The sequence below is a fragment of the Odocoileus virginianus genome, chromosome 28, assembly GCF_023699985.2.
Source record: "Odocoileus virginianus isolate 20LAN1187 ecotype Illinois chromosome 28, Ovbor_1.2, whole genome shotgun sequence".
In the NCBI taxonomy this organism is placed as follows: Eukaryota; Metazoa; Chordata; class Mammalia; order Artiodactyla; family Cervidae; genus Odocoileus; species Odocoileus virginianus.
In genome coordinates this window covers 20,944,067-20,969,126 of record NC_069701.1, presented here as the reverse complement: position 1 = coordinate 20,969,126, position 25,060 = coordinate 20,944,067, and the positions used below count along the sequence as shown (strand labels likewise).

The 25,060-nt window shown below is 36.6% G+C and overlaps 1 protein-coding gene and 1 long non-coding RNA gene across 3 annotated transcripts in view; one reads left to right on the top strand and one right to left on the bottom strand.

Moving 5' to 3' along the window:
* Nucleotides 1-22,162, top strand: part of NELL1 (neural EGFL like 1) — a 1,003,663-nt gene extending 981,501 nt beyond the window's left edge. For both annotated transcript variants that reach the window (XM_070457287.1, XM_070457286.1), the window contains 3 exons: nt 17,018-17,194; nt 19,726-19,950; nt 21,666-22,162. In XM_070457287.1, coding sequence (XP_070313388.1) covers nt 17,018-17,194; nt 19,726-19,950; nt 21,666-21,716 — 453 coding nt within the window. In that variant the 3' untranslated portion in view covers nt 21,717-22,162. The remainder of the gene's footprint in view (nt 1-17,017; nt 17,195-19,725; nt 19,951-21,665) is intronic.
* LOC139031808 (uncharacterized) overlaps nt 1-25,060 on the bottom strand; it is a 110,709-nt gene that overhangs the window by 22,969 nt on the left and 62,680 nt on the right. The gene's annotated exons all lie outside the window — the stretch shown is intronic.

Here is a 25,060-nt window from a genome sequence, read left to right as displayed (position 1 = left end):
TAAAGGTGACAATGCATATAAAAGAGTTGGCACAATGTCTGACATGACATAAATGTTAAATTGATTGTAAATGATAACAATGATTGGAAATATTCAAAACTGTTGAAGAAGGTGGCATATATATGAGAGGATAAAAAAGACAGTCTATGCAAATGAAAACAAAAGAAAGTTGGAGCAGCAATACTTATATCAGATAAAATAGACTTTAAAATAAGGATTGTTAAAAGAGACAAAGAAGGATACTACATAATGATCAAGGAATCAATCCAAGAAGATAGAACAATTGTGAAAATATACACACTGAACATTGGAGCACCTCAATATATATGAGACAGATGTTAACAAACATAAATGAATAAATTGACTAACACAATAACAACAGGGGACTTTAACTCCTCACTTACACCAATGGACAAATCACCCAGTCAGAAAATCAGTAAGGAAACACAGGTCTTACATGGCACATTAGACCAGATAGATCTAATTGATATATGTATATAAAACATTCCATTCAAAGAAGAACACACATTCTTTTCAAGTGCACATGGAACATTCTCCAGGATAGATCACATGCTAGGCCACAAATAAGCCTTGGGAAATTTTAAAAAGTTGAAATCATATGAAGCATCTTTTGCATTCATGACTCTATGAGATTAGAAATGAACCAGACTCTGCCCTCACTTTCCTGGGAGTGCACTGGCCACAGCCACTGGTACAAGACCTGCAAGCAGGCACTAAATGCTGCCCCCGACATCCTAGGAGCACACAAGTGCCCCTGCATGCACACCCCATTTCAAGGGGATAACAGCCAGCTTGTGCTGAGAAAGAGGCAGCAAGCATCGAAACTAAAAGCATTCCCTCAATTCCAAAGGAGATAGTGAAGTAGAAGGCCTTGAACTCACCTCCTATCACAAAAAACAAAAGCATAGCCAACCACTGAATGACAATTAACAAGACTGGAACCCACGAAATGATGTTTTACATTCAAACAAAAAGAAGAAGCCAAAATGAAATGGTAGGAGGGGTACTTTCCTGACATAGTCAAATCTCATATGTGTTGGGTGGATAACCCAGAAGCTGGAAAATAATAATATCACAGAGGTTCTCATACAAGAGTGAGAGTTTGGATCCCTATATCAGGCTCCCTAGCCAGAGGCTCTGTCATTGGGAAGTGGGATCCCAAGAGCATTTGCTTTTGAAGGTCAGCAGGACTTGAGTGCAGGAGCTCCACAGGACTGGAAGAAACAAAGACTCCACTCTTAAGAGGAGGGCACACAGAAGAGTTCACATACATTAGGACCCAGTACAAAGCCCAGTAGGAGCCTGGCTGGACCAACCTGCACGTGTTAGAGGGTTTCCTGGGGAAGCAGAGACTAGCCATGGCTCGCTGAGGAGTGGGAAGACACTTGTGGCAAACGCCTCATGGAATAATGATAAGTGTCAGCTATCCCAGAGGTCATCACTCTGGCCCCAAGACTTGACCCTACCCCACAGTCTAACGGCTCTGGTGCCACCTCCATTTAACCTTCCATATCTTTTCTTTCTTTCCTTACAAAATACTTGTTAGTTTTATTTTCATTGCTTTATTCCCCACTTGGCACCTTGCTTTAGTTTTGTTTTCCAGTTTGTGCTTTACTTAGTTTTGTTCTTAACTGTCAAATATAATTTTTAACTTCCTTTGTTCACTGGGTCAATCTACTGTACTTTATTTTTGTTGGACTGTTTTGACTTTGCTCATGGGTGTATATGTATATATATGTATTACATTATTTTAACTATTATTTGTCTGATTTTGTAACTGCCATTTGTCTGGGGTTTATCTTTAGCTTCTCATTTTTGGATATTTGTTTTAATTTTACTTAATGCCATCACAAACCACTTGTGGAATATTCTTTCCTGACCAGAGATCAAGCCCTGAGCCTTTGGAGTGGGAGCACTGACTCCAAGACCCTAGACCAGCAGAGAACTAACCCTAGGGAGCATCAGGTAGTGAGAACTCACACTAAGGAAACCACTTGAGTATAGGACCCAGTATCACTCAAACGCCAGTAGCACCCTGTGCAGGACGCCTCATCTAAACAACAAGCAAAGCAAGAATACAAACCCAACCATCAGCAGACAGGAGTACCACCTCACTCAGCCTTGCCCATCACAGGAAAAACGAAGAAACAAACAAAACCTCCGCACAAATCTCACCCTGTAGGAAGCTTACACAAACCACTGGGTCAACCCTAGGAGGGCAGAAACCAAAAAGAAGAAAGAATTCAACCTTTTACAAGGAAAGAATTCAACTTTCCTTGAACCCTGGGAAAAGGAGACCTCAAACACAATAAATTAAAAAAAAATAATGAAAAGGCAGAGAAATACTACACAAATGAACAAACTAGAAACACAGAAGTCCAAATAAATGAAAAGGGAATAGGCAAACTACCTGAAAAAGAATTCAGAATAATGATAGGAAACATGATAAAAAACCTTGAAAACAAAATGGAAAAAATGCAAGAATCAATTAAGAAAGACCTAGAAGAATTAAAGAATAAACATACAGAGACAAAACACAATTACTGAAATTAAAAATACTCTAAAAGGAATCAATAACAGAATATGTGAAGCAGAAATCGAATCTGTGAGCTGGAAGATAAAATGGTAGAAATAACTTCTGAAGAGCAGAATAAAGTAAAAAGAATGAAAAGAAATGAGGATAGTCTCAGAGACCTTTGGGACAATATCAAATGCACCAATATTTGAAATATAAGGGTCCCAGAAGAAGAGAAAAAGAAAGGATATAAGAAACTTTTTGAAGAGATTATAGTTGAAAATTTCCCCAACTTGGAAAAGGAAATAGTCGATAAAGTCCAAGAGGCAGAAATTGCCCCATGCAGGAGAAACCTAAGGAGAAACACACCAAGACACATACTAACAAAGACTGAACACACAAAAAAAATATTAAAAGCAGCAAGGGAGAAGCAACAAGTAACATAAAAGGGAAACCCCATATGCTTAAGAGCTGATCTTTCAAGCAGAAATGCTGTAGGCCAGAAGGGATAGCAGGATATATTTAAAGTACTGAAAGGGAAACATCTACAATCAAGATTACTGTACCTGGCAAGGATCTCATTCAAAATTGATGAAGAGATAAAAAACTTTTCAGACAAGCAAAAGTTAAGAGAATGCAGTACCACCAAACCAGGTTTATAGCAAATGTTAAAGGGACTTATATAGTTTAGAAATACAAGAGAAGAAAAAAGATCTACAAATTCAACCCTAAATAATTAAGAAAATGGCAACAGGAACATATATATCAATAATTACTTTAGATGTAAATAGATTAATGCTCCAATCAAAAGACACAGACTGACTGAATGGATACAAAAACAAGACCCATATATATGCTGTCTACAAGAAACCCACTTCAGACATAAAGACACATATAGACCAAAAGTGAGAGGATGGAAAAATATGTTCTATGCAAACGGGAAGCAAAAGAAAGCTGGTGTAGCAACCCTCATCTCAGACAAAATAGACCATAAAGAAGATTACAAAACATAAGGAAGGACACTACATAATGATCAATCAATCAGTCCAAGAGGAAGACATAACAATTGTAAATATCTATGCACCCAACATAGGAGCACATCAATATATGAGACAAACTGTAACAGACATAAAAAGATAAATTGACAGTATAACAATAATAGTAGGAGACTGAAAACACCCCACTCACACCAGTGGACAGATTATCAAAACAAAATTAATAAGGAAACACAATTCTTAAATGATACATTAGATGAAGTGGATCTCATTGACATCTTTAGGACATTCCATCCAAATGCAGAAGAATACACCTTCTCAAGTACACATGGAACATTCTCCAGGATAGACCACATCTTGGGTCACAAATTGAACTTCAGTTAACTTAAGAAAATTGAAATCATATCAAGCATCTTCTCCAACCACAATGATATGAGACATGACTTCAATTACAAGAAAAAAAGTGTAAGAAACACAAACACTTGGAGATTAAACAACATGTTTCTAAACGTCTACAGGTTACTGAAGAAATCAAAAGGGAAATCAAAAAATGTCTAGAAACAAATGACAATGAAAACACAACAACCCCAAACCTATGGGATACAGCAAAAGCAGTTCTCAGTGGGAACTTTATAGCAATATAATTCTACCTCAATAAACAAGAAAAACATTGAATAGACAACCTATATTTACATCTAAAGCAACTGAACAAAGAACAGCAACAACAACAAAAAAAACCACCCAAAATTAGTAGAAAGAAGAAAAGAAATCATAAAGATCTGAGCAGAAGTAATGAAAAAGAAATGAAAGAAACAACAATAAAGATTAATAGAAGTGAAGGCTGGTTCATTGAGAGGATAAACAAAATTGACAAACCTTTAGACAGACTCATCAAGAACAAAAGAGAGAAGAATCAAATCAACAAAATTAGAAATGCAGAAGAAGTTACAACAGACAATGCAGAAATACAAAGGATTATAAGAACAACTTTAAGGCAATAAAATGGATAACCTGGAAGAAATGGACAGATTCTTAGAAAAGTTCAATCTTCCAAGACTGACCCAGGAAGAAATAGAAATTATGAACAGCCCAATTACAAGCACTGATATTAAAGCTGTGATCAAAAATCTCCCAAAAAACAGAAGCCCAAGACCAGGTGGCTTCACAGAATTCTATCAAACGTTTAAAGAAGAGCTAATGCCTATCCTTTGAAAACTCTTTCAAAAAATTGCAAAGGAACACTTCCAAACTCATTCTACCATCACCCTGATACCAAAACCAGACAAAGACAACACACAAAAAAGAAAACTACAGGCCAATATCACTGATGAACATAGATGCAAAAATCCTCAACAAAATTTTAGCAAACAGAATTCAGAAACACATCAAAAAGCTCATACACTATGATCAAGTTGGGTTTATTCCACGAATGCAAGGATTCTTCAATGTATGCAAATAAATCAATGTTACACATCATATTAACAAATTGAAAGATAAAAACTATATGATAATCTCAACAGATGCAGAAAAAGCCTTTGACAAAATTCAGCACCCATTTATGGTTAAAACTCTTCAAAAAAAGGGCATAGAAGGAATCTACCTCAACATAGTAAAGGTCATATATGACAAGCCTACAGCAAACATTATTCTCAATGGTGAAAAGCCGAAAGCATTCTCCTTAAGATCAGTGACAAGACAAGGGTCTCCACTTTGGCCACTATTATTCAACATAGTTCTGAAACTCCTAGCTATAGCAATCAGAGAAGAAAAACAAATAAAAGAAATCCAGATCAGAAAAGAAGAAGTAAAGCTGTCACTGTTTGCAGATGACAAGATTCTGTACATAGAAAACCCTAAAGATAGTATCAGAAAATTACTAGAGCTAATCAGTGACTTTAGCAAAGTTGCAGGATACAACTTCAATACACAGAAATCACTTGCATTTCTATATAGTAACAATAAAAAATCAGCAAGAAAAATTAAGGAATCAATCCCTTTCACCATTGCAACAAAAAGAATTAAATATCTACGGATAAACTTACCTAAGGAGACAAAAGAACTGTACACAGAAAATTATAAGACACTGATGAAAGAAATCAAAGACAACATAAACAGATGGAGAGATATTCCATGTTCCTGGGTAGGAAGAATCAATATTGTGAAAATGACTATACTACCAAACACAAACTACAGATTCAATGTGATCTCTATCAAATTACCAATGGCATTTTTCACAGAGCTAGAACAAAAAATTTCACAGTTCATATGGAAACACAAAAGACCCCAAATAGTCAAAGCAGTCTTGATTAAGAATGGAGCTGGAGGAATCAACCTTCCCAACTTCAGATTATACTACAAAGCTACAGTCATCAAGACAGTATGGTACTGTCACAAAAACAGAAATATTGGAACAAGATAGAAAGCCCAGAAATAAACCCATGCACCCATGGGTACCTTATTTTTGACAAAGGAGGCAAGAATATACAATGGGGCAAAGACAGCCTCTTCAACAAATGGTGCTGGGAAAACTGGGCAGCTACATGTAAAAGGATGAAATTAGAAAACTTCCTAACACCATACACAAAGATAAATTTGAAATGGATTAAAGACCTACATGTAAGGCCAGACTATAAAACTCTTATAGGAAAATATAGGCAGAACACTCGACATAAATCAAAGCAAGATCTTCTATGACCCACCTCCTAGAGTAATGGAAATAAAAGCAGAAGTAAACAAGTGGGACCTGATTAAGCTGAAAAGTTTTTGCACAGCAAAGAAAACTATAAGCAAGGTGAAAAGACAGCCCTCAGAATGGGAGAAAATAATAGCAATTGACACAACTGACAAAGGATTAATTTCCAACATATGCAGGCAGCTCATATAACTCAATACCAGAAAAACAAACCACCCAATCAAAAAGTATGAAGACCTAAACAGACATTTCTCCAAAGAATACACCCAGGTCTCCCCACTGTAGGCAGACACTTTATCATCTGAGCCACCAGGAAAGTGAAAGAAGACATCCAGAAAGCTAACAAACACATGAAACGATGCTCAACATTGCTCATTATTAGAGAAATGCAAATCAAAACTACAATGAGATATCACCTCACACTAGTCAGAATGGCCATCATCAAAAAGACTACAAACAATAAATGCTGGAGGTATGGAGAAAATGGAACGCTCTTGCACTGTTGGTGGGAATGTAAACTAATGCAGCCATTATGGAAGACAGTATGGAGATTCCTTAGAAAACTAGAAATAGAACCACCATATGACCCAGCAATCCCACTCCTAGGCATATACCCTGTGGATTGAAAAAAACACATGTATCCCATTGTTCATTGCAGCACTCTTTACAATAGCTGGAGCATGGAAGCAACCTAGATGTCTATGGACAGATGAGTGGATAACGATATTATGGTACATATACAAAATGGAACTTTACTCAGCTATAAAATGGAACGCCTTTGAGTCAGTCCTAATGATATGCATGAACCTAGAACCTATTATACAGAGTAAAGTAAGTCAGAAAGAGAAAGATAAATATCGTATGCTAATGCATATATACAGAATCTAGAAAAATGATACTGAAGAATTTATTTACAGGGCAACAATAGAGAAAAAGACATAGAGAATAGACTTATGGACATGGGGAGAGGGAAGGAGAGGGTGAGATGTATGGAAAGAGTAACATGGAAACTTATATTACCATATGCAAAATAAACACCCAATGGGAATTTGCTGTGTGGCTCAAGAAACTCAAACAGGGGCTCTGTATCAACCTAGAGGGGTGGGGTGGGGAGGGAGGTGGGAGGGAGGTTCAAAGGGGAGGGTATATATGTGTACCTATGGCTGATTCATGTTGAGGCTTGACAGAAAACAACAAAATTCTGTAAAGCAATTATCCTTCGATAAAAAATAAATTAATTAACACAGACTGAGAAGATATATGAAAAATTTTTAAAGAGCTAGAACATTCAAGAAACAAAGAGATGAACAATATAATAACTGAAGTGAAAAATACACTAGAAGGAATCATTAGCAGAATAAATAAGGCAGAAAAATGAATCAGTAAGCTGGAAGACAGATTGGTGGAAATCACTGCTATGGAACAGAATAAATAAAAAAGAATGAAAAAAAATGAAGAAAGTTTAAGACCTCTGGGACAATATTAAATGCACCAACATTCACATTATAGAGGCCCCTAAAGGAAAAGAGACAAAGGGCCTAAGAAATGTGTGAAGAGATTATAGCTGTAAACTTCCCTAAAATTAAAAAGGAACCATTTATTCAAGTCCAGGAGCACAGAGATTCTCATACAGGATAAACCCAAGGCAGACCACACTGAGACACATATTAATCAAACTGACAAATACTAAAGACAAAGAAAAAAATATTAAAATCAAGAAAGGAAAAGAAACTAAGGAATCGCCATAAGGTTATCAGCTGATTTTTCAGCAGAAACTCTGCAGACCAGATGGGAATGACATGAAATATTTAAAGTGATGAAAGTTAAAAAAAAAAAACTATAACAAAGAGCACTCTACCCATTATGGTTCTCATTCAGATTTGATGCAGAAATAAAAAACTTTACTGTTAAGCAAAAGGTTAGAGAATTCAGCACTACCAACTAGTTTTACAAAAAATGCTAAAGGAACTTCTCTAGGGGGAATAGAAAAAGCCACAACTAGAACCAAGAAAATGGGAAAGCTCACTTGGAAAAGGCAAACATGAAGAGCAAAACATCCATGCACAAATCTGGTATCAAAACCAGCAATCACGAGAAGAGAGCAGTACAAATGCAGGATATGAGAAATGCATTTGAAATTAAGAAATCAGCAGATTAAAAATTTTGTACATGGATAGATTTCTATATCAAAATCTCATGGGAACCATAAACCAAAAATCTACAATACAAACACAAAAAAGAAAAAGCAATCCAAACAATACAATAGATAGTCATCATATCACAAGAAAAGTGAACAAAAATGGAAGGAAAGAAAAAGGACCTGCAAGAACAAGTCCAAATAATTAACAAGATAGCAATAAGAACATTCATATTGTTGATTACCTTAAATGTAAAATAATTTAATACTCCAACCAAAAGACATAGACTAGCTGAATGGATGCAAAAACAAGACTTGTACATATGCTGCCTACAAGAGACCCACTTCAGACTTAGGGATATACACATACTGAAAGTGAGGGGATGGTAAATGGTATTCTATGCAAATATCAATCAAAAGAGAATAATAGTAGCAATGCTCGTATCAGACAAAATCGACTTTAAAATAAAGATTATTAGAAGAGAAAAGGAAGGACACTGCATAATAATCAAGGGGTCAACCCAAGAAGAAGATAGAACAGTTGTAAATATATATGAACCCAACATAGGAGCACCTTAATATATAGCAAAAATTGAGAGCCATAAAAGGAGAAACTCATAGTCATAGTAATAGTGAGGGGCTTTAGAACCCTACTTGCATCAATGGATCAATCACCTAGACAGAAAATCAATAAGAAAGCATAGGCCTTAAATGACACATTAGACCAGATAGACAATTTATAGAACATTAAATCTGAGAGCAACAGGATACACTTTCCTCTCAAGTACACATGGAACATTCTCCAGGATAGATCACATCTTGGGCCACAAATCAAGCCTTGATAAATTTGAGAAAATTGACATCAAACATCTTTTCTGATCATAACACCATGAGATTAGAACTCAAATATAGGGTGGGGTAGGGGGAGACAGCAACATGCACAAACACATAGAGGCTAAAAATATGTTACAAAACTACCAATGGATCACTGAAGAAATGAAAGAGAAAGTAAAAAAAAATCTAGAGAAAAATGACAATGAAATAAACTATGATCTGAAACCTATAGGACACAGCAAAGACAGATCTAAGAGGGAAGTTTATAGCTATATAATCTTACCTTTGTAAATAAGAAGAATCTCAAACAACCTGACCTGACATCTAAAGCAAGTACAGAAAGAAGAACTAATGAAAGTGAAAGCTAGTAGAATGAAAGAAATTTTAAGATCAGAGCAGAAATGGTGAAATACAGAGGAAGAAAACAATAGAAAAAATCAATGAAACTAAAACCTGGCTTTTTTAAAAGATAAATAAAATTGATAAACCTTTAGCTAGACTCATCAAGAAAGAAAGCTAAAGAAGTCAAATAAAAAATATTAGAAATGAGAAAGGAGAAGTTCCAACTGAACCTACAGGAATACAATCAGGAGACCACTTCAAGCAACTATATGCCAAGAAATAGACAACCAAGAAAAAAAATGGATGAATTCTTAGAAAGGTATAAGTCCCCAAGTAGAAACCAGGAAGAAATAGAAAATATAATCAGGCCAATTAAAGTACTAAAATTGAATCTCTGATTAGAAAAGTCCTATTAAACAAAAGTCCAGGACCAGATGGATTCACAGGCAAATTCTATCAAACATTTAGAGAAGAGGTAACATATTTTTAAAACTCTACCATAAATTTGCAGAGGAAGGAACACTTCCAATCTCATTCTGCAAGGCCACTGTCACCATGAAACAAAAAACAGACAAAGATGCCACAGAAAAAGAAAATTACAGGCCAATATCACTAATGAACATATGTGCAAAAATACTCATGGTCAATTGAATCCAACAATACATTAAAAGGGTCATACACCGTGATCAAGTGGGATTCATCCCAGGGATTCAGCGATTCTTCAATATCCACAAATCAATCAGTGTGATAAACCACGTCAACAAATTGAAGAATAAAAATAATACAACCATCTCAGTAGATGAAAAGGCTTTTGCCAAAATTTAACACACCATTTATGATAAAAGGTAAAACAGAAAGTGAACATAGAGGGAATTTCCTCAACATAATAAAGGCCATATATGACAAACCCACAGCTGATATCATTCTCCATAGTGAAAAGCTAAAAGCATTTCCTTTAAGACCATAAATAAGACAAAATGTCCATTCTCACCACTTTGATTCAACATAGTTTTAGAAGTATTAGCCTCAGCAATCAGAAAAGAAAAAGACATAAAAATATTCCAAAAAGGAAAAGAAAACTGTCACTGTTTACAGATGACATGATACTATACATAGAAAATTCTAAAGACACTATCATAAACTACTAGAGCTCATCAATGAATTCCACAAAGTTGCAGAATACAAAATTAATGCACAGCAACCTCTTGCATTTCTATACATTAACAATAAAAGATCAGAAACACAAATTAAGAAAAGAATTCCTTTTACCATTGCATCTAAACTACCTTACCATTTGACCTGCCTCCTGAGAAAACTGTATGCAGGTCAAGAAGCAACAGTTAGAACTGGACATGGAACAACAGACTGGTTCCAAATCAGGAAAGGAGTACATCAAGGCTGTATATTGTCACCCTGCTTATTTAACTTATATGCTGAATACCTCATGCGAAATGCCAGACTGGATGAAACACAAGCTGGAAACAAGATTGCTGGAAGAAATATCAATGGCCTCAGATATGCAGATGACACCACCCTTATGGCAGAAAGCAAAGAAGAACTAAAGAGCCTCTTGATGAAAGTGAAAAAGGAGAGTGAAAAAGTTGGCTTAAAATGCAACATTCAGAAAGCTGAGATCATGGCATCTAGCTCCATCACTTATTGGCAAACAGATAGGGAAACAATGAAAACAGTGAGAGACTTGACTTTATTTTGGGGGGCTCCAAAATCACTGCAGATGGCGACTGCAGCCATGAAATTAAAAGAGGCTTGCTCCTTGGAAGAAAAACTGACCAACCTAGATAGTATATTAAAAAGTAGAGACATTACTTTACCAACAAATGTCCATCTAGTGAAAGCTATGGTTTTTCCAGTAGTCATGTATGAATGTGTGATTTGGACTGTAAAGAAAGCTGAGTGCTGAAGAATTGATGCTTTTGAACTATGGTGTTGGAGAAAACGCTCGAGAGTCCCTTGGACTGCAAGGAGATCCAACCAGTCCATTCTGAAGGAAATAGGTCCTGAATATTCATTGGAAGGACTGATGCTGAAGCTGAAACTCCAATACTTTGGCCACCTGATGCAAAGAACTGACTCATTGGAAAAGATCCTGATGCTGGGAAAGATTGAAGGCAGGAGGAGAAGGGGACAACAGAGGATGAGATGTTTGAATGGCATCACTGACACAATGGACATGAGTTTGAGTAGGCTCCAGGAGTTGGTGATGGACAAGGAAGCCTGGCATGCTGCAGTCCATGGGGTTGCAAAGAGTTGGACATGACTGAGCGACTGAACTGAACTGAACTAAAGAATAAACTATCTAGGAATAAACCTTCCTAAGGAGACGAAAGGCCTGTAATCTGAAAACTGTAAAATGTTAATGAAAGAAATTGATGATGACTCAGGTATTTCATGTTCTTGTATTGGAAGAATCAATATTGTGAAAATGATTATACTCCACAAGACATTCTACAGATTTAATGATATCCCTATCAAATAACAAATGGCATTTTTCATAGAACTAGAACAAAGGAGACCTAGTTAAACTTAAAAGCTTCTGCACAGCAGAATAAACCATAAGCAAAACAAAAGGACAACCCACTGAATGGGAGAAACTATTTGCAAATGAAGTGACCAACAAGGGCGTTATCTCTAAAATATATGAACAGCTCATGCAGCTCTATGTCAAATAAACAACCCAACCAAAACATGGGCAAAAGATCTAAATAACAGTTTCCACAAAGAAGACATACAGATGCCAGAAAAGCACATAAAAGGATGCTCAACATCAGTAATTATCAGAGAGATGCAAATCAAAACTACAATAAGGCATTGCCTCACACTGATCAGAATAGCCATCATCAAAAAAATCTACAAACGATAAATGCTGGAAAGGATGCAGAGAAAAAGGAACCCTCCTACACTGTTGGTGGGAATGTAAACTGGTACAACCACTATGGAGAATGGTCTGAAGGTTCCTTATAAGACTAAAAATGAAACTACCATATTATCTAGGGATCCCTCTCCTGGGCATATATCCAGAGAAAACTAAAAATGGAACTACCATATGATCCAGCAATCCCACTCCTGGGCATATATCCAGAGAAAACTGAACTTCAAGGTACATGCACCCCAATGTTCATTAAAGCACTATTTACAATAGCAAAGACATGCAAGCAACTCAAATGTCCATTGACAGAGGAATGGATAAAGATGTGATACATATATACAATGCAGAATTATTCAGCCATAGAAAAAGAACAAGATAATGCCTTTGCAGCAACGTAGATGGACCTAGAAATTATCATATTAAGTGAAGTAAGTCAGAGAAGGATCTCAAATGATATTGCTTATGTGTGAAATCTTTAAAAAATGATACAAATGAACTTATTTACAGAACAGAAATAGACACACAGACATAGAAAACAAATTTATGGTTACTAAAAGTAAAATGAGGGGAAAATTAGGATTTTGGATTAAAATACATTATTATATTAAAATAGATAACCAACAGGGACCTACTTTATAGCACAGGGAGCTATACTCAAAATCTTGTATTAATCTATAACAGAATATAATAAAAAGAAAAAAGTATATTTACTTGTAACTGAATCACTTTGTACAGCTGAAAAATAACACAACTTTGTAAGCCAACTATAAATAAAAATAAAAATAATTTTTTTTAAAGTGGCAACAATAGTGAAAAGATTTAAAACTATGAGGAATCATCAAAAAATCAGATATGCTTGCTTTAGAGATGAGATGATTCAGAAGAGACATAAGAGCTCTCTTCTAATAATGAAGAATAAAAATGTGATAGAGGGATGAAGGGTTCTTTGATTACCAAGGATGAAAACAAGGATCAATGAAGATGGGCAAGAAAAATCCAATTTTTAACATTCAGAATGGTACAGAGTTGCATGAGTAATATTCCTCTACATAGAAAACCCTAAAGACTCTACCAGAAAATTACTAGAGCTAATCAACGAATATAGTAAAGTTGCAGGATATAAAATTAACACACAGAAATCTCTTGCATTCCTATACACTAACAATGAGAAAACAGAAAGAGAAATTAAAGAAAGAATACCATTCACCATTGCAACAAAAAGAATAAAATACTTAGGAGTATATCTACCTAAAGAAACAAAAGACTTATACATAGGAAACTGTAAATCACTGATGAAAGAAATCAAAAAGTACACAGATGGAGAAATATACCGTGTTCATGGATTGGAAGAATCAATATTGTCAAAATGGCTATACTACCCAAAGCAATCTATAGATTCAATGCAATCCCTATCAAGCTACCAACGGTATTTTTCACAGAACTAGAACAAATAATTTCACAATTTGTATGGAAATACAAAAAAACCTCGAATAGCCAAAGTAATCTTGAGAAAGAAGAATGGAACTAGAGGAATCAACCTGCCTGACTTCAGACTCTACTACAAAGCCACAGTCATCAAGACAGTATGGTACTGGCACAAAGACAGAAATATAGATCAGTGGAACAGAATAGAAAGCCCAGAGATAAATCCATGAACCTATGGTCACCTTATCTTCGACAAAGGAGGCAAGGATATACAATGGAAAAAAGACAACCTCTTCAACAAGTGGTGTTGGGAAAACTGGTCAACCACCTGTAAAAGAATGAAACTAGAACACTTTCTAACACCATACACAAAAATAAACTCAAAATGGATTAAAGATCTAAATGTAAGACCAGAAACTATAAAACTCCTAGAGGAGAACATAGGCAAAACACTCTCCGACATAAATCACAGCAGGGTCCTCTATAACCCACATCCCAGAATATTAGAAACAAAAGCAAAAATAAACAAATGGGACCTAATGAAACTTAAAAGCTTTTGCACAACAAAGGAAACTATAAGCAAGGTGAAAAGACAGCCCTCAGATTGGGAGAAAATAATAGCAAACGAAGCAACAGACAAAGGATTAATCTCAAAAATATACAAGCAACTCCTCCAGCTCAACTCCAGAAAAACAAATGGCCCAATCAAAAAATGGGCCAAAGAACTAAACAGATATTTCTCCAAAGAAGACATACAGATGGCAAAAAAGCACATGAAAAGATGCTCAACATCACTCATTATCAGAGAAATGCAAATCAAAACCACAATGAGGTACCATTACACGTCAGTCAGGATGGCTGCTATCCAAAAGTCTACAAGCAATAAATGCTGGAGAGGGTGTGGAGAAAAGGGAACCCTCTTACACTGTTGGTGGGAATGCAAATTAGTACAGCCGCTATGGAAAACAGTGTGGAGATTTCTTAAAAAGCTGGAAATAGAACTGCCATATGACCCAGCAATCCCACTTCTGGGCACACACACCAAGGAAACCAGATCTGAAAGAGACACGTGCACCCCAATGTTCATCGCAGCACTGTTTATAATAGCCAGGACATGGAAGCAACCTAGATGCCCATCAGCAGACGAATGGATAAGGAAGCTGTGGTACATATACACCATGGAATATTACTCAGCCATTAAAAAGAATTCATTTGAATCAGTTCTAATGAGATGGATGAAACTGGAGCCCATTATACAGAGTGAAGTAAGCCAGAAAGATAAAGACCATTACAGTATACTAACACATATATATGGACTTTAGAAAGATGGAAACGATAACCCTATATGCAAAACAGAAAAAGAGACACAGATGTATAGAACAGACTGTTGGGACTCTGTGGGAGAAGGCGAGGGTGGGATGTTTCAAGAGAACAGCATCAAAACATGTATATTATCTAGGGTGAAACAGATCACCAGCCCAGGCTGGATGCATGAGACAAGTACTCAGACCTGGTGCACTGGGAAGACCCAGAGGGATCGGGTGCAGAGGGAGGTGGGAGGGGGGGCGGGATGGGGAATACATGTATATCCATGGCTGATTCATGTCAATGTATGACAAAAACCACTACAATATTGTAAAGTAATTAGCCTCCAACTAATAAAAAAATAAATTAATTAATTAAAAAAAAAAGGTGGCCACTTATCTCACCTAAATTTTTAGCTATTCATTGTCTGAGGTGAGAAGTTACTGTAAGCAACAGACATATAAATAAGCAGCAGCACTGAGTAATATTCTATTTATATATTACATCCTTGTCTATTCATATGTCAGTGGACATTTAGATTGCTTCTATGTTCTGGCTATAGTTAATTGCACAGCAGGGAGCATTGGGGTACATGTGTCTTTTTGAATTACAGTTTTCTTAGGGTATTTGCCCAGTAGTGGGATTGCTGGGTCATATTGGGTCACTTATAGTGATGTGGATAAACCTCAAGTCTGTCACACAAAGTGAAGTCAGAAAGAGAAAAATAAATATCATATATTAATACATGCATATGGCATCTAGAAAAATTGTACCGATGAACCTATCTGCAGGGCAGGAATAGAGACGCAGATGTAGAGAACTCACTTGTGGATGCAGGGAAGGAATGGAATAGGGTGAGACAAATTGAGTAGCATTGACCTATATATACTACCACGTGTAAAGCAGCTAGTGCGAAGCTGCCGTATAGCGCGGGGAGCTCAGCTTGATGCTCTATGATGACCGAGAGGGTGGGATGGAGGGGAGGCGAGAGGGAGGCTTCAGAGGGAGGGGATATATGTATAGAAGTATACATATAGCTGATTCACAGCAGAAACTAACAACATTGTAAAGCAATTATACTCCAATTAAAAAAAAAAAACAGGAAGGAAACACTGCAAAACATTGTTTCAATGTTTGAATGCTATCAACCTTCAATCCTTCATGAGTGTTCAAGGTTTTTACTCCAGAAATTATACTTTGCTATAATTTGGGGAACTCCCACCTCAAGGTGGGAGGTGGCACCTGTAATAAACATCCTAAAAACTATCTCATAGAAGAAAAATTATTTTGAAACCAGGAAATCTAATGATGCTGCTTAGAGAATTGCTACCTCTGTGATACTGAATGAATCAGTCAGCCTTTCTGAGCCTCGGTTAATTCTTTTGTAAAAAAGGAATAGTCAGACTTTCTCCCATAGCTGAGGCAGAGATAAAATTAGATGAATGTGTTTCCATGTGTCAGGTTATTCACTGTGAACTGGGAAAAGTACGGCAGCATGATTTTCCACTCAAATGAGTCCTTGATCACTCATGCATTTGTAGCTGCTTAGTTATAATTTTACTTAGAAATATGATTTTTAAGAAACATTTAGAAAAAAATTTCAAGAACATTTCTTTTTTAAACTTAAAAATGTCTCCCTGTTAACGCGGACTGCTCTGAAGGCAAGGGGAGGGAAAGGCAGGCTTTTTATACTGAGTATACATGTGTGCATGTGTTTTGAGCAAAACAAGAGGTGGTCAGGGGGTTACTATGACTGTCAGAAATCTGTCCTATGTGCTCTGTAAAGTGTTTATAACATCAGTTTTCTTCATGCAGCTTATCGCTTCCCTAATGATGAAACCTCCTTAACCTCTCTTCTAAATAGGACGGGAAGATATTCTGCCGGCGGACAGCTTGCGATTGCCAGAATCCAAGCGTTGACCTTTTCTGCTGCCCAGAGTGTGACACCAGGGTCACAAGCCAATGTTTGGATCAAAATGGACACAAGCTCTATCGGAGCGGAGACAACTGGACTCACAGCTGCCAGCAGTGCCGGTGTCTGGTATGCTGTCTTCCCTGAGTGTGTTGTCCCTTATACTCTCGAGGGGTTTACAAACTCAGTTGCCTATGGGCTTTAGTTTCCTGCTATTTGTGATCCTGGGCAGGAAGATGTAGGTGCTGTGGCTAGGTAAGGGGCAAATGCTCTTCCAGAAGACATTCATTTTCCACTGTTTAAAACAGCATGCAAGACATTTACATAGGACAAATGTGGCCCAAGTTGCTTTGCAACTGATACTTTTTAGCAAACCCAGGACAATGAAAATCCCCACATGACAGATAGCTTTTGAGGCCTTGATCAGGAGTTGTAGTTCTTACAGAGCCAAGTCTTTCATTTCTTGGGACATAACCAATAAAGATTTCAGTATGAGAGATAACAGAACATAGTAGAAATACCAGGGAATGATATTGATTCTAGGCCATAGAGACCTAGAATTCAGTCCTGGTTCTCCCACATACAAGCTCTCTGTGTGATTGACTTGGGCTAGTCCTAGTGTTTCACTTGATCATTCTTTCCTTCAGTGTATACAAGTGGATGAGCACCTGTTTTGTAGGGCTGTTGTGAAGATCAGAGATGTGTGTGAATGGCAAGTATAGTATTTGACACATAGAAAGTACTTAATGCACAGAAAACTACTGTTCATGTTTCCTGGATCAAAAAATTGGTTTCAGGAGCTAAACCATCATATAGAAAAATGAAGGGTTCCTTTGTATCTAAATATGGGGATACTAAGGGTATAATCAGGTTTGAGAAATTTCAGAGAAAAAACTTAATTTCTGGAACTGGTTCTTTCTGTTTCAGATTATACCACAGAGAGAGATTCCTAATGTTGCAAAGACTGTTAAAACACATTATCATAGTGAATATGATATTCTATCTCTGAGGGAATTACAGCCAGTAGAGTTGAGTCATAACTAAGTCAATTTGTAATGGAAACTGTTAGCTGCATTTTGTAATGTAACATTTTCTAAAGTTAATGATTCAGTCTATAGATATTGCATAAAAACAGGCATTCAGAGACATCATGCTGTAAATTTCCTTTGGATTTTCTAAAGTCACCTGGCGAATGTGCAGATAATCTTAGTAGAAATAATTCCTTCTTGATTACTCCTAATGCTGAGGAGTATAAGTTAGATATATTCAAATCATACCCATTTTTCACATCTCCCATTCAAGAACAAACACAACACAGCTATAGAATTAGCTCACATATCAGTCTGAAAAATTGCATTTCTAAGAAGCCAGTCTTCAGCATTCAGAAGAACAAGTATTAATTTTAGACATGAAATTTTTACAGAATTTCAAGAGTATCCCCTGCCATTCCAGACCCCAATATTTTCTGGGAAAACTGATGCTAATGAATATAACTTTGTGATGACTTGAGAATATAGTGGGTTATATTTAATGTCAATAATTTGCACGTGCCAGATCCCAGATGATGTAACAGTGAGCATGACATGTGTGCTAAGTCACTTCAGTCATGTCTGACTCCGCAACCCTATGGACTGTAGCCCGCCAGGCTCCTCTGTCCATGGGATTCTCCAGGCAAGAATACTGGAATGGGTTGCCATGCCCTCCTCCAGGGGATCTTCCTGACCCAGGGATTGAACCCATGTCTCTTACATCTTCTGCATTGGCAGGTGGGTTCTTTACCACTTGCGCCAGCTGGGAAGCCCCGTGAATGTGACAGACGTGGGCAATCATGAGGCTAATCAAAGGCCATAATCTTGTGATGCTGACTGAGTTTGAGTTTGCATTAATTATAATAAGTGTCATGATAACAGAAAAGGCTACTTGGAGAAACAGATCTGCTATGTGCAGTTCAGTGGGGCCACAGTTGCCAGTTTATAGACTACTTGGAGGCTGCATCTGAACTGTAACACTGTACTGCACATTAGTGATGTATCACTAGCCAGACAGAACATTCAAAACTATTCCGGAATGGTTCTCTTGATATTGCACAACCTCAGTTCTAAATCTAACACAAGCACCTACCTCAGTGTGATGTTGTTGAAATAGTACAGTGACTCAGCTTCCTCCTTTGACCTTAAGAAAAATAAGTTTCTCTTTATATACTAGCCCGGTATCATCTCTTTGTTCATTTGATTAGCATTTATTGACCAGAACTGTGCTAAGTATGAGGGAGATAATGGAAAAAATCCAGAACATGAAAGCTCAAAACTTAATCTGGAATTGTATTAATAACCACAATAAGGATCAATACGAATCACTATAAAAAATAATTATGGATTGCCATTGGCACAGAGAGATGGGACCTAACTCTCCCCATGACTGCAGTATAGACAGTCAGCAAAAGCATACTGGAGGAGATGATGTCTGTATTCCTCCTCTAAGGAGGAAGCACGTCATACCCATATAGCATCATACACATAATGATGCTAAAGTAGGAACAGTCAGTGAGGACAGTCATGGGTATTCCTGAGGATTTCCCTCTCTGGGACTTTGGCAACAGGATTGTGCAAAAAGCTAATGAGGAGGCTTTTTTGTTTTGTTTTTTTGCTTTTTCTCCACAGGAAGGAGAGGTAGACTGCTGGCCGCTCACTTGCCCCAGTTTGAGCTGTGAGTACACAACTGTCCTGGAAGGGGAATGTTGTCCCCGCTGTGTCAGTGACCCCTGCCTGGCTGATAATATCGCCTATGACATCAGGAAAACTTGCCTGGACAGCCATGGCCTTTCAAGGCTTAGCGGCTCAGTGTGGACAATGGCTGGATCTCCCTGCACAACCTGCAAATGCAAGGTAATTGGGTGTCCTGAGGATAACCAGGCCTCGGACATGTGCCAGAGAACACCCGCAGGAGGGCCACTCCTGATAGTTCTGAGTGCATGGGTTCCCAGGGGCGTGGAAACAGGCAGGCATTTGCTTCTCACCGGAGGTTAATCTGTCTGAATGGATGGCAGTTGTACTGTGTATAAAGGCAAATTCCAAGTGAACATGGAACAAAATAATCCTCTCTTGCCTGTAAAATATGGAATTTAAATAATTCACCCTAGGCCCAATTAGGGCTGATTTAAGCTATTTTGACCTGAATATCTGAAAGAACGGAAAAAAAAAAAAAGATCTATTTTCATCCTGGAAAAAAATTTTAAGCTCTTTCAGGCAACTGTCTATGTTAGAAGAAAGTGTTTTATAAATCTACGAAGTTGTTTGCTTAGTTTAATTATCACAATGCCTAATGCAGGGACTTGAAGCTCCTGCTGTAAGATTTAATTAACTGTGATTATTTTCTTGTCTTTTTGGAGGCATTCCTGTGAGGCATCCTCACATGTCTTTAAAATTAAAACCTGACCCCTTCCTCCCTTCTAAGCTTATGGAGAGCTATGACTGTAGTAGACTTTAGGCAGGGGCAAATTTCTGCTCAAACATCTGCTTAAATTCCCATGATTAAGCATGTTAAAAATATTAATCCATTCGATTCTATCAAATCCTGGCTCAGCTTCAGACATCAGTGGAAAGATCCCAACTTGCCTTTTTATGCTGTTATAAATGTGGATTCTTTTTTCTGAGAAGTATCATCTTAAAATGCAGCCCCAATAGGAAAAGGACATCAGACGTCATAAAGCAAAAGTTATGGTCCCATATTCCTTCAACCCCATCAAACACAATGACCAGGGAGCATATAGACCTATGATATTCAGTATTATTTCTCTGAGGTTGGGTTTGAAATTCATTTAGGAGAATTATAAAGGTATATTTACACTGTGTGTGCACACATGCTTAGTTGCTCAGTCATGTCTGACTCTTTGCAACCCCGTGGACTATAGCCCACCAGGCTACTCTGTCCATGGAATTTCCCAGGCAAGAATACTGGAGTGGGTTGCTATTTTCTCCTCAAGGAGATCTTCCAGACTCAGAGACTGAACCAGCATCTCCTATGTCTCCTGCATTGACAGACAGATTCTTTACCACTGAGCCACCTGGAAAGTCCATATTTAATATTAATATGTGTAATTGATTTCTCATGAATTCCTAATAATTGATATGTACCTTCCCTCTCTTAGTCACCATGAGAGAGTCTGTACTTACCCCTAATATGCCCACCTTCCTGGAAGTCATTTTGGAGTTATTTTCAGGTTCTTTTTGGTATTTTTGACTAGTTTTATTAATGGCAATTTATCTTTCAGATGGTTAATTTTGGAAAGAATCTCAGAGTAATTGTAGTGAATAAACTGTGTGAACAACAAGTTGGAGATACAGAGGAGTCTCAAACATGGTCTGAGTTCAGATGAGGTATATGAAGTTTCAGTGCCAGGAGAACCCAACAAAGGGGACCCTACAGGGTCTCATAAGTCTTGCCTTCCATTTTACTCCTCCTCTGGCATTTTTCTAGTGATCGCTTTTATAGCATTCATGGAACTGGTCTCAAAATGTAACTGATCATTTTGAATGTAAAAGTGGACACTGCGTATTGATTTGTATTCTATGTCTCTGGCTAATGCTTGTGTCTTGCACAGAATGGAAGTGTCTGCTGTTCTGTGGATCTGGAGTGTCTTCATAATAATTGAAGTATTTAAAATGGGCTCATCATCGCAGAAGAAAAATGGACAAAATAACCATTCAACATGATGAAACAGGAGTTGGTGTTTGTTTGTTTGTTTGTTTTTAAACCACAGAATATTACCAAAGTTTCCATTGAAGGACGGTGTTTGGGGGTTGCCCTTTGGACCCACCATGTTGCTTATTCTTGCTAACCTAGTCTAGGTGACCTACAGTGCATTGCACTTAAGTCTATAATTGTTTAAAAAAAAAAAAAGTTTCCCGTGTTGTAAATCACGTTTCCCTTATCAGATCATTTACAGACACATTTAAATGATCTCATGGTAAATGTTAATGTATTTTTTGGTTTATTTTGTGTACAAACATAATAGAGACTTGGCTCCTTTTATTTATTTTTTTCTGGATTTTTGGATCAAATTCTACAATAAAGTTGCCTGTTGTGATTTTTGTCCCATCCACTGAATACTTAATATTCAGATCCCTGTGAAATGTATTAATGTGTGTATGTACAGCCTAACTGCCTCTTAAATTGCAAACTGTTGGACACATCTAGATCCCCGCTCATTCAGCTTAAACCAGCTGAAAGCAATTATGCTATGTTAAAGAAGGGAAAGACCACAGATATAAATAAATAGCTATTTTGAAAAGAACTTTCTCCTCCCTCTTACAAACAAAATGAAACAAAATCTCAAGCCACAATTTAGAAGCAACAATGCTTGCAGCCTTTTCTGGCATTGAAAGAGAAAGTATCTTTGCATTGGTTTTATATAGTATTTAATAACTTACAGGGCATCCGTGGGGGCTCAGTTGGTAAAGAATCCACCTGCCATGCAGGAGACCTGGGTTCGATCCCTGGGTTGGGAAGATCCCCTGGAGGAGGGAAAGGCTACCCACTGCAGTATTCTGGGCTGAAGAATTCCATGGACTATATAATCCATGGGGTTGCAAAGAGCCGGACGCAACTGAGTGACTTTCACTTTCACTTTAATAACCTTCAAGGGACTTCCATGCCTATTCATACAAGTTGCCATTATAGCATAGGTGCAGGGTATTATTCCTACATTATGTGAGAGTAAATCAATATATCCCAATCAACCAATTTGTTCAGATCTAGTTGACTTATTGGGATTGTTAATCAGGTCTCCTAATGCCTTCCCAATGATATTTTGGACTAAATCATGCAACATCTTATATGGTAGAGGGTATACTTTTAAGAAAGCCATTTATATATTCAGTAGCTGTTTTAGAACACTGAATATTTTTATTTGAGCCATACCATTATTTTTAAAAGTTGGCAGTTACTGAGTTACACAAAATGAATAAAATGTGCAAATGACATTGTATCTGAGCTGAAAATTCAAACTTAGGTTGTAGTTTCAAGTGAACTACATCTTTGTGTTTCCAATACCTAAGGATTCTGAATTCATCATTGTGCTGAATCAAGTTGGTTCAGGAAATCTTGTGCATAAAAATCAAAGCAAAGACCTAAGTTGTTAAGTCAGTCATGCTAAATATATTTTAAATCCCCAATATTAATGTAATTATTAATTAAAATTACAAGTTCATATCACTAATTTATTGATATTTGTCAATATTTTGTGATGATATAATTCACTACATGAGATCAATTTCATGTGCTAAATTATGATATAGCAATTAAAGCTCTATTTAACAACTACTGCTATAGTATGGTAAATTAGAACACATCTCTACTTTAATTATTTAAATGTATTTCTGGAACAGAGATTTTGAAAATCATCTAGAAAATATTTAGGGAACTTCCATGAAAAATAGCTGTCAATTATCAATGCAAAAACAAAGGCAAATTAAGAATCATTTGTGATTATATAAGTGAGGGGCTGGCAAACTCTCCTTGAATCAAATCTGGCCATCTGCCTATTTCATTGGAACACAGCCATGCACATTCATTTATATATTCTCTATTGCTGAAGAAAATGACAGAACTGAGTAGTTCCAACAAAGATACAAGACCAAAAATATCATCATTTTGCCTCTAAAAAATGTTTGCCAATGTCTGGTGTAAATGATGACTAAACGTTGGTATGAATTTTGGAATATCTGTTTCCATTTTTTTCCAGGGAATTTCCAGAATTTAATAGTTTTCATTGAATCTGTATATTTTCATACTTTGTTGCAGATCTATTAGCATAGATGGCTTATCCTAAAAACTGGTGTTTTACAACTGCAATCGTAAGACTCAGCATTTTCTTTTCATTTCAGTTCAGTTAAATTTAATCTGTGCTAACTTGACAAAATGTTATTGATATTTAGTAGCACAATTGAAACTACTGCCAAGTCCTATCAATAAGAGGTTTACTTCCTATGAAATAATTGATGACATTTTCTTATTAAAAATTGAGTACTTTATGCATAAAGTACTATACTAAGCTCTGCTGGGGAAATAAAAAGATGAACAGACTAGTTTTTACTTTAAAGATCACCATTATGTGGTCCTTTAGAAGGTGCTAGCAATCTTTAATCCATGAGGGGATCCTATTGAAATAAATTACTGCTTGAAATATCTCCAGCCAGAAACTGAAAAAGGTTATTTTTAAAAGTGTGGTGAATCTCCTGATGGAAAGTGTCAAAGTCTCGTGCTCTGATTTACAGTGTGAAATGGATGTCCATTTAATGAACCAAAAAGTGTTTGACAAACAGATCTCCTTACAGATTATAACCATTGTCTGGAACTGTAACATACACATTGGTAAGAAACAATGGTAAATGCATAAGCAATTATGTAGCTACCCTCCAGTTTTCAATATTGTAAAAGCACTGTGATTCAGGAGAGTAGAATATGAAGGGAGATGAAAGTCCTATGTGTTAACAAGAAGCATCTATTAAACATAAATTTTGCTTCATTTCCTTCTCAGTTGCATATGAAATATATGTATATACATATATCATGTTTTATATATAGGTACCATAATCTATCTACATATACATATTTATATGCAATTGATATATATTAATATACTATGTATTCATATGCAATGTGTATATTTAGTCAGTCTCAGAGCTTCCCCTCTTCTAAGCTTTCTAGTGCTACACTAATTGTCACTGTTAAGGACTTAATATACATTTTCCTTGTATTATGCAATAGGCTAAGCTGTATACAGTCTTTATTTTCTAGCATTCAGCCTAGTGCCTTGCATAGGGTAGTTTTTCTATTAATCCTTTTAAATTCATAATCTTCTATAGCATCAAAAAGTTTTCATGGGGTGTGAAAGCAATCTACTCTAGTGGCTTTCAGATGTTCTTAAGCAATAAGACTGGCTTAAAAATAAAATTTATTCAGTGCTTTACTATAAAAATTAGATAAAAGCAGAAT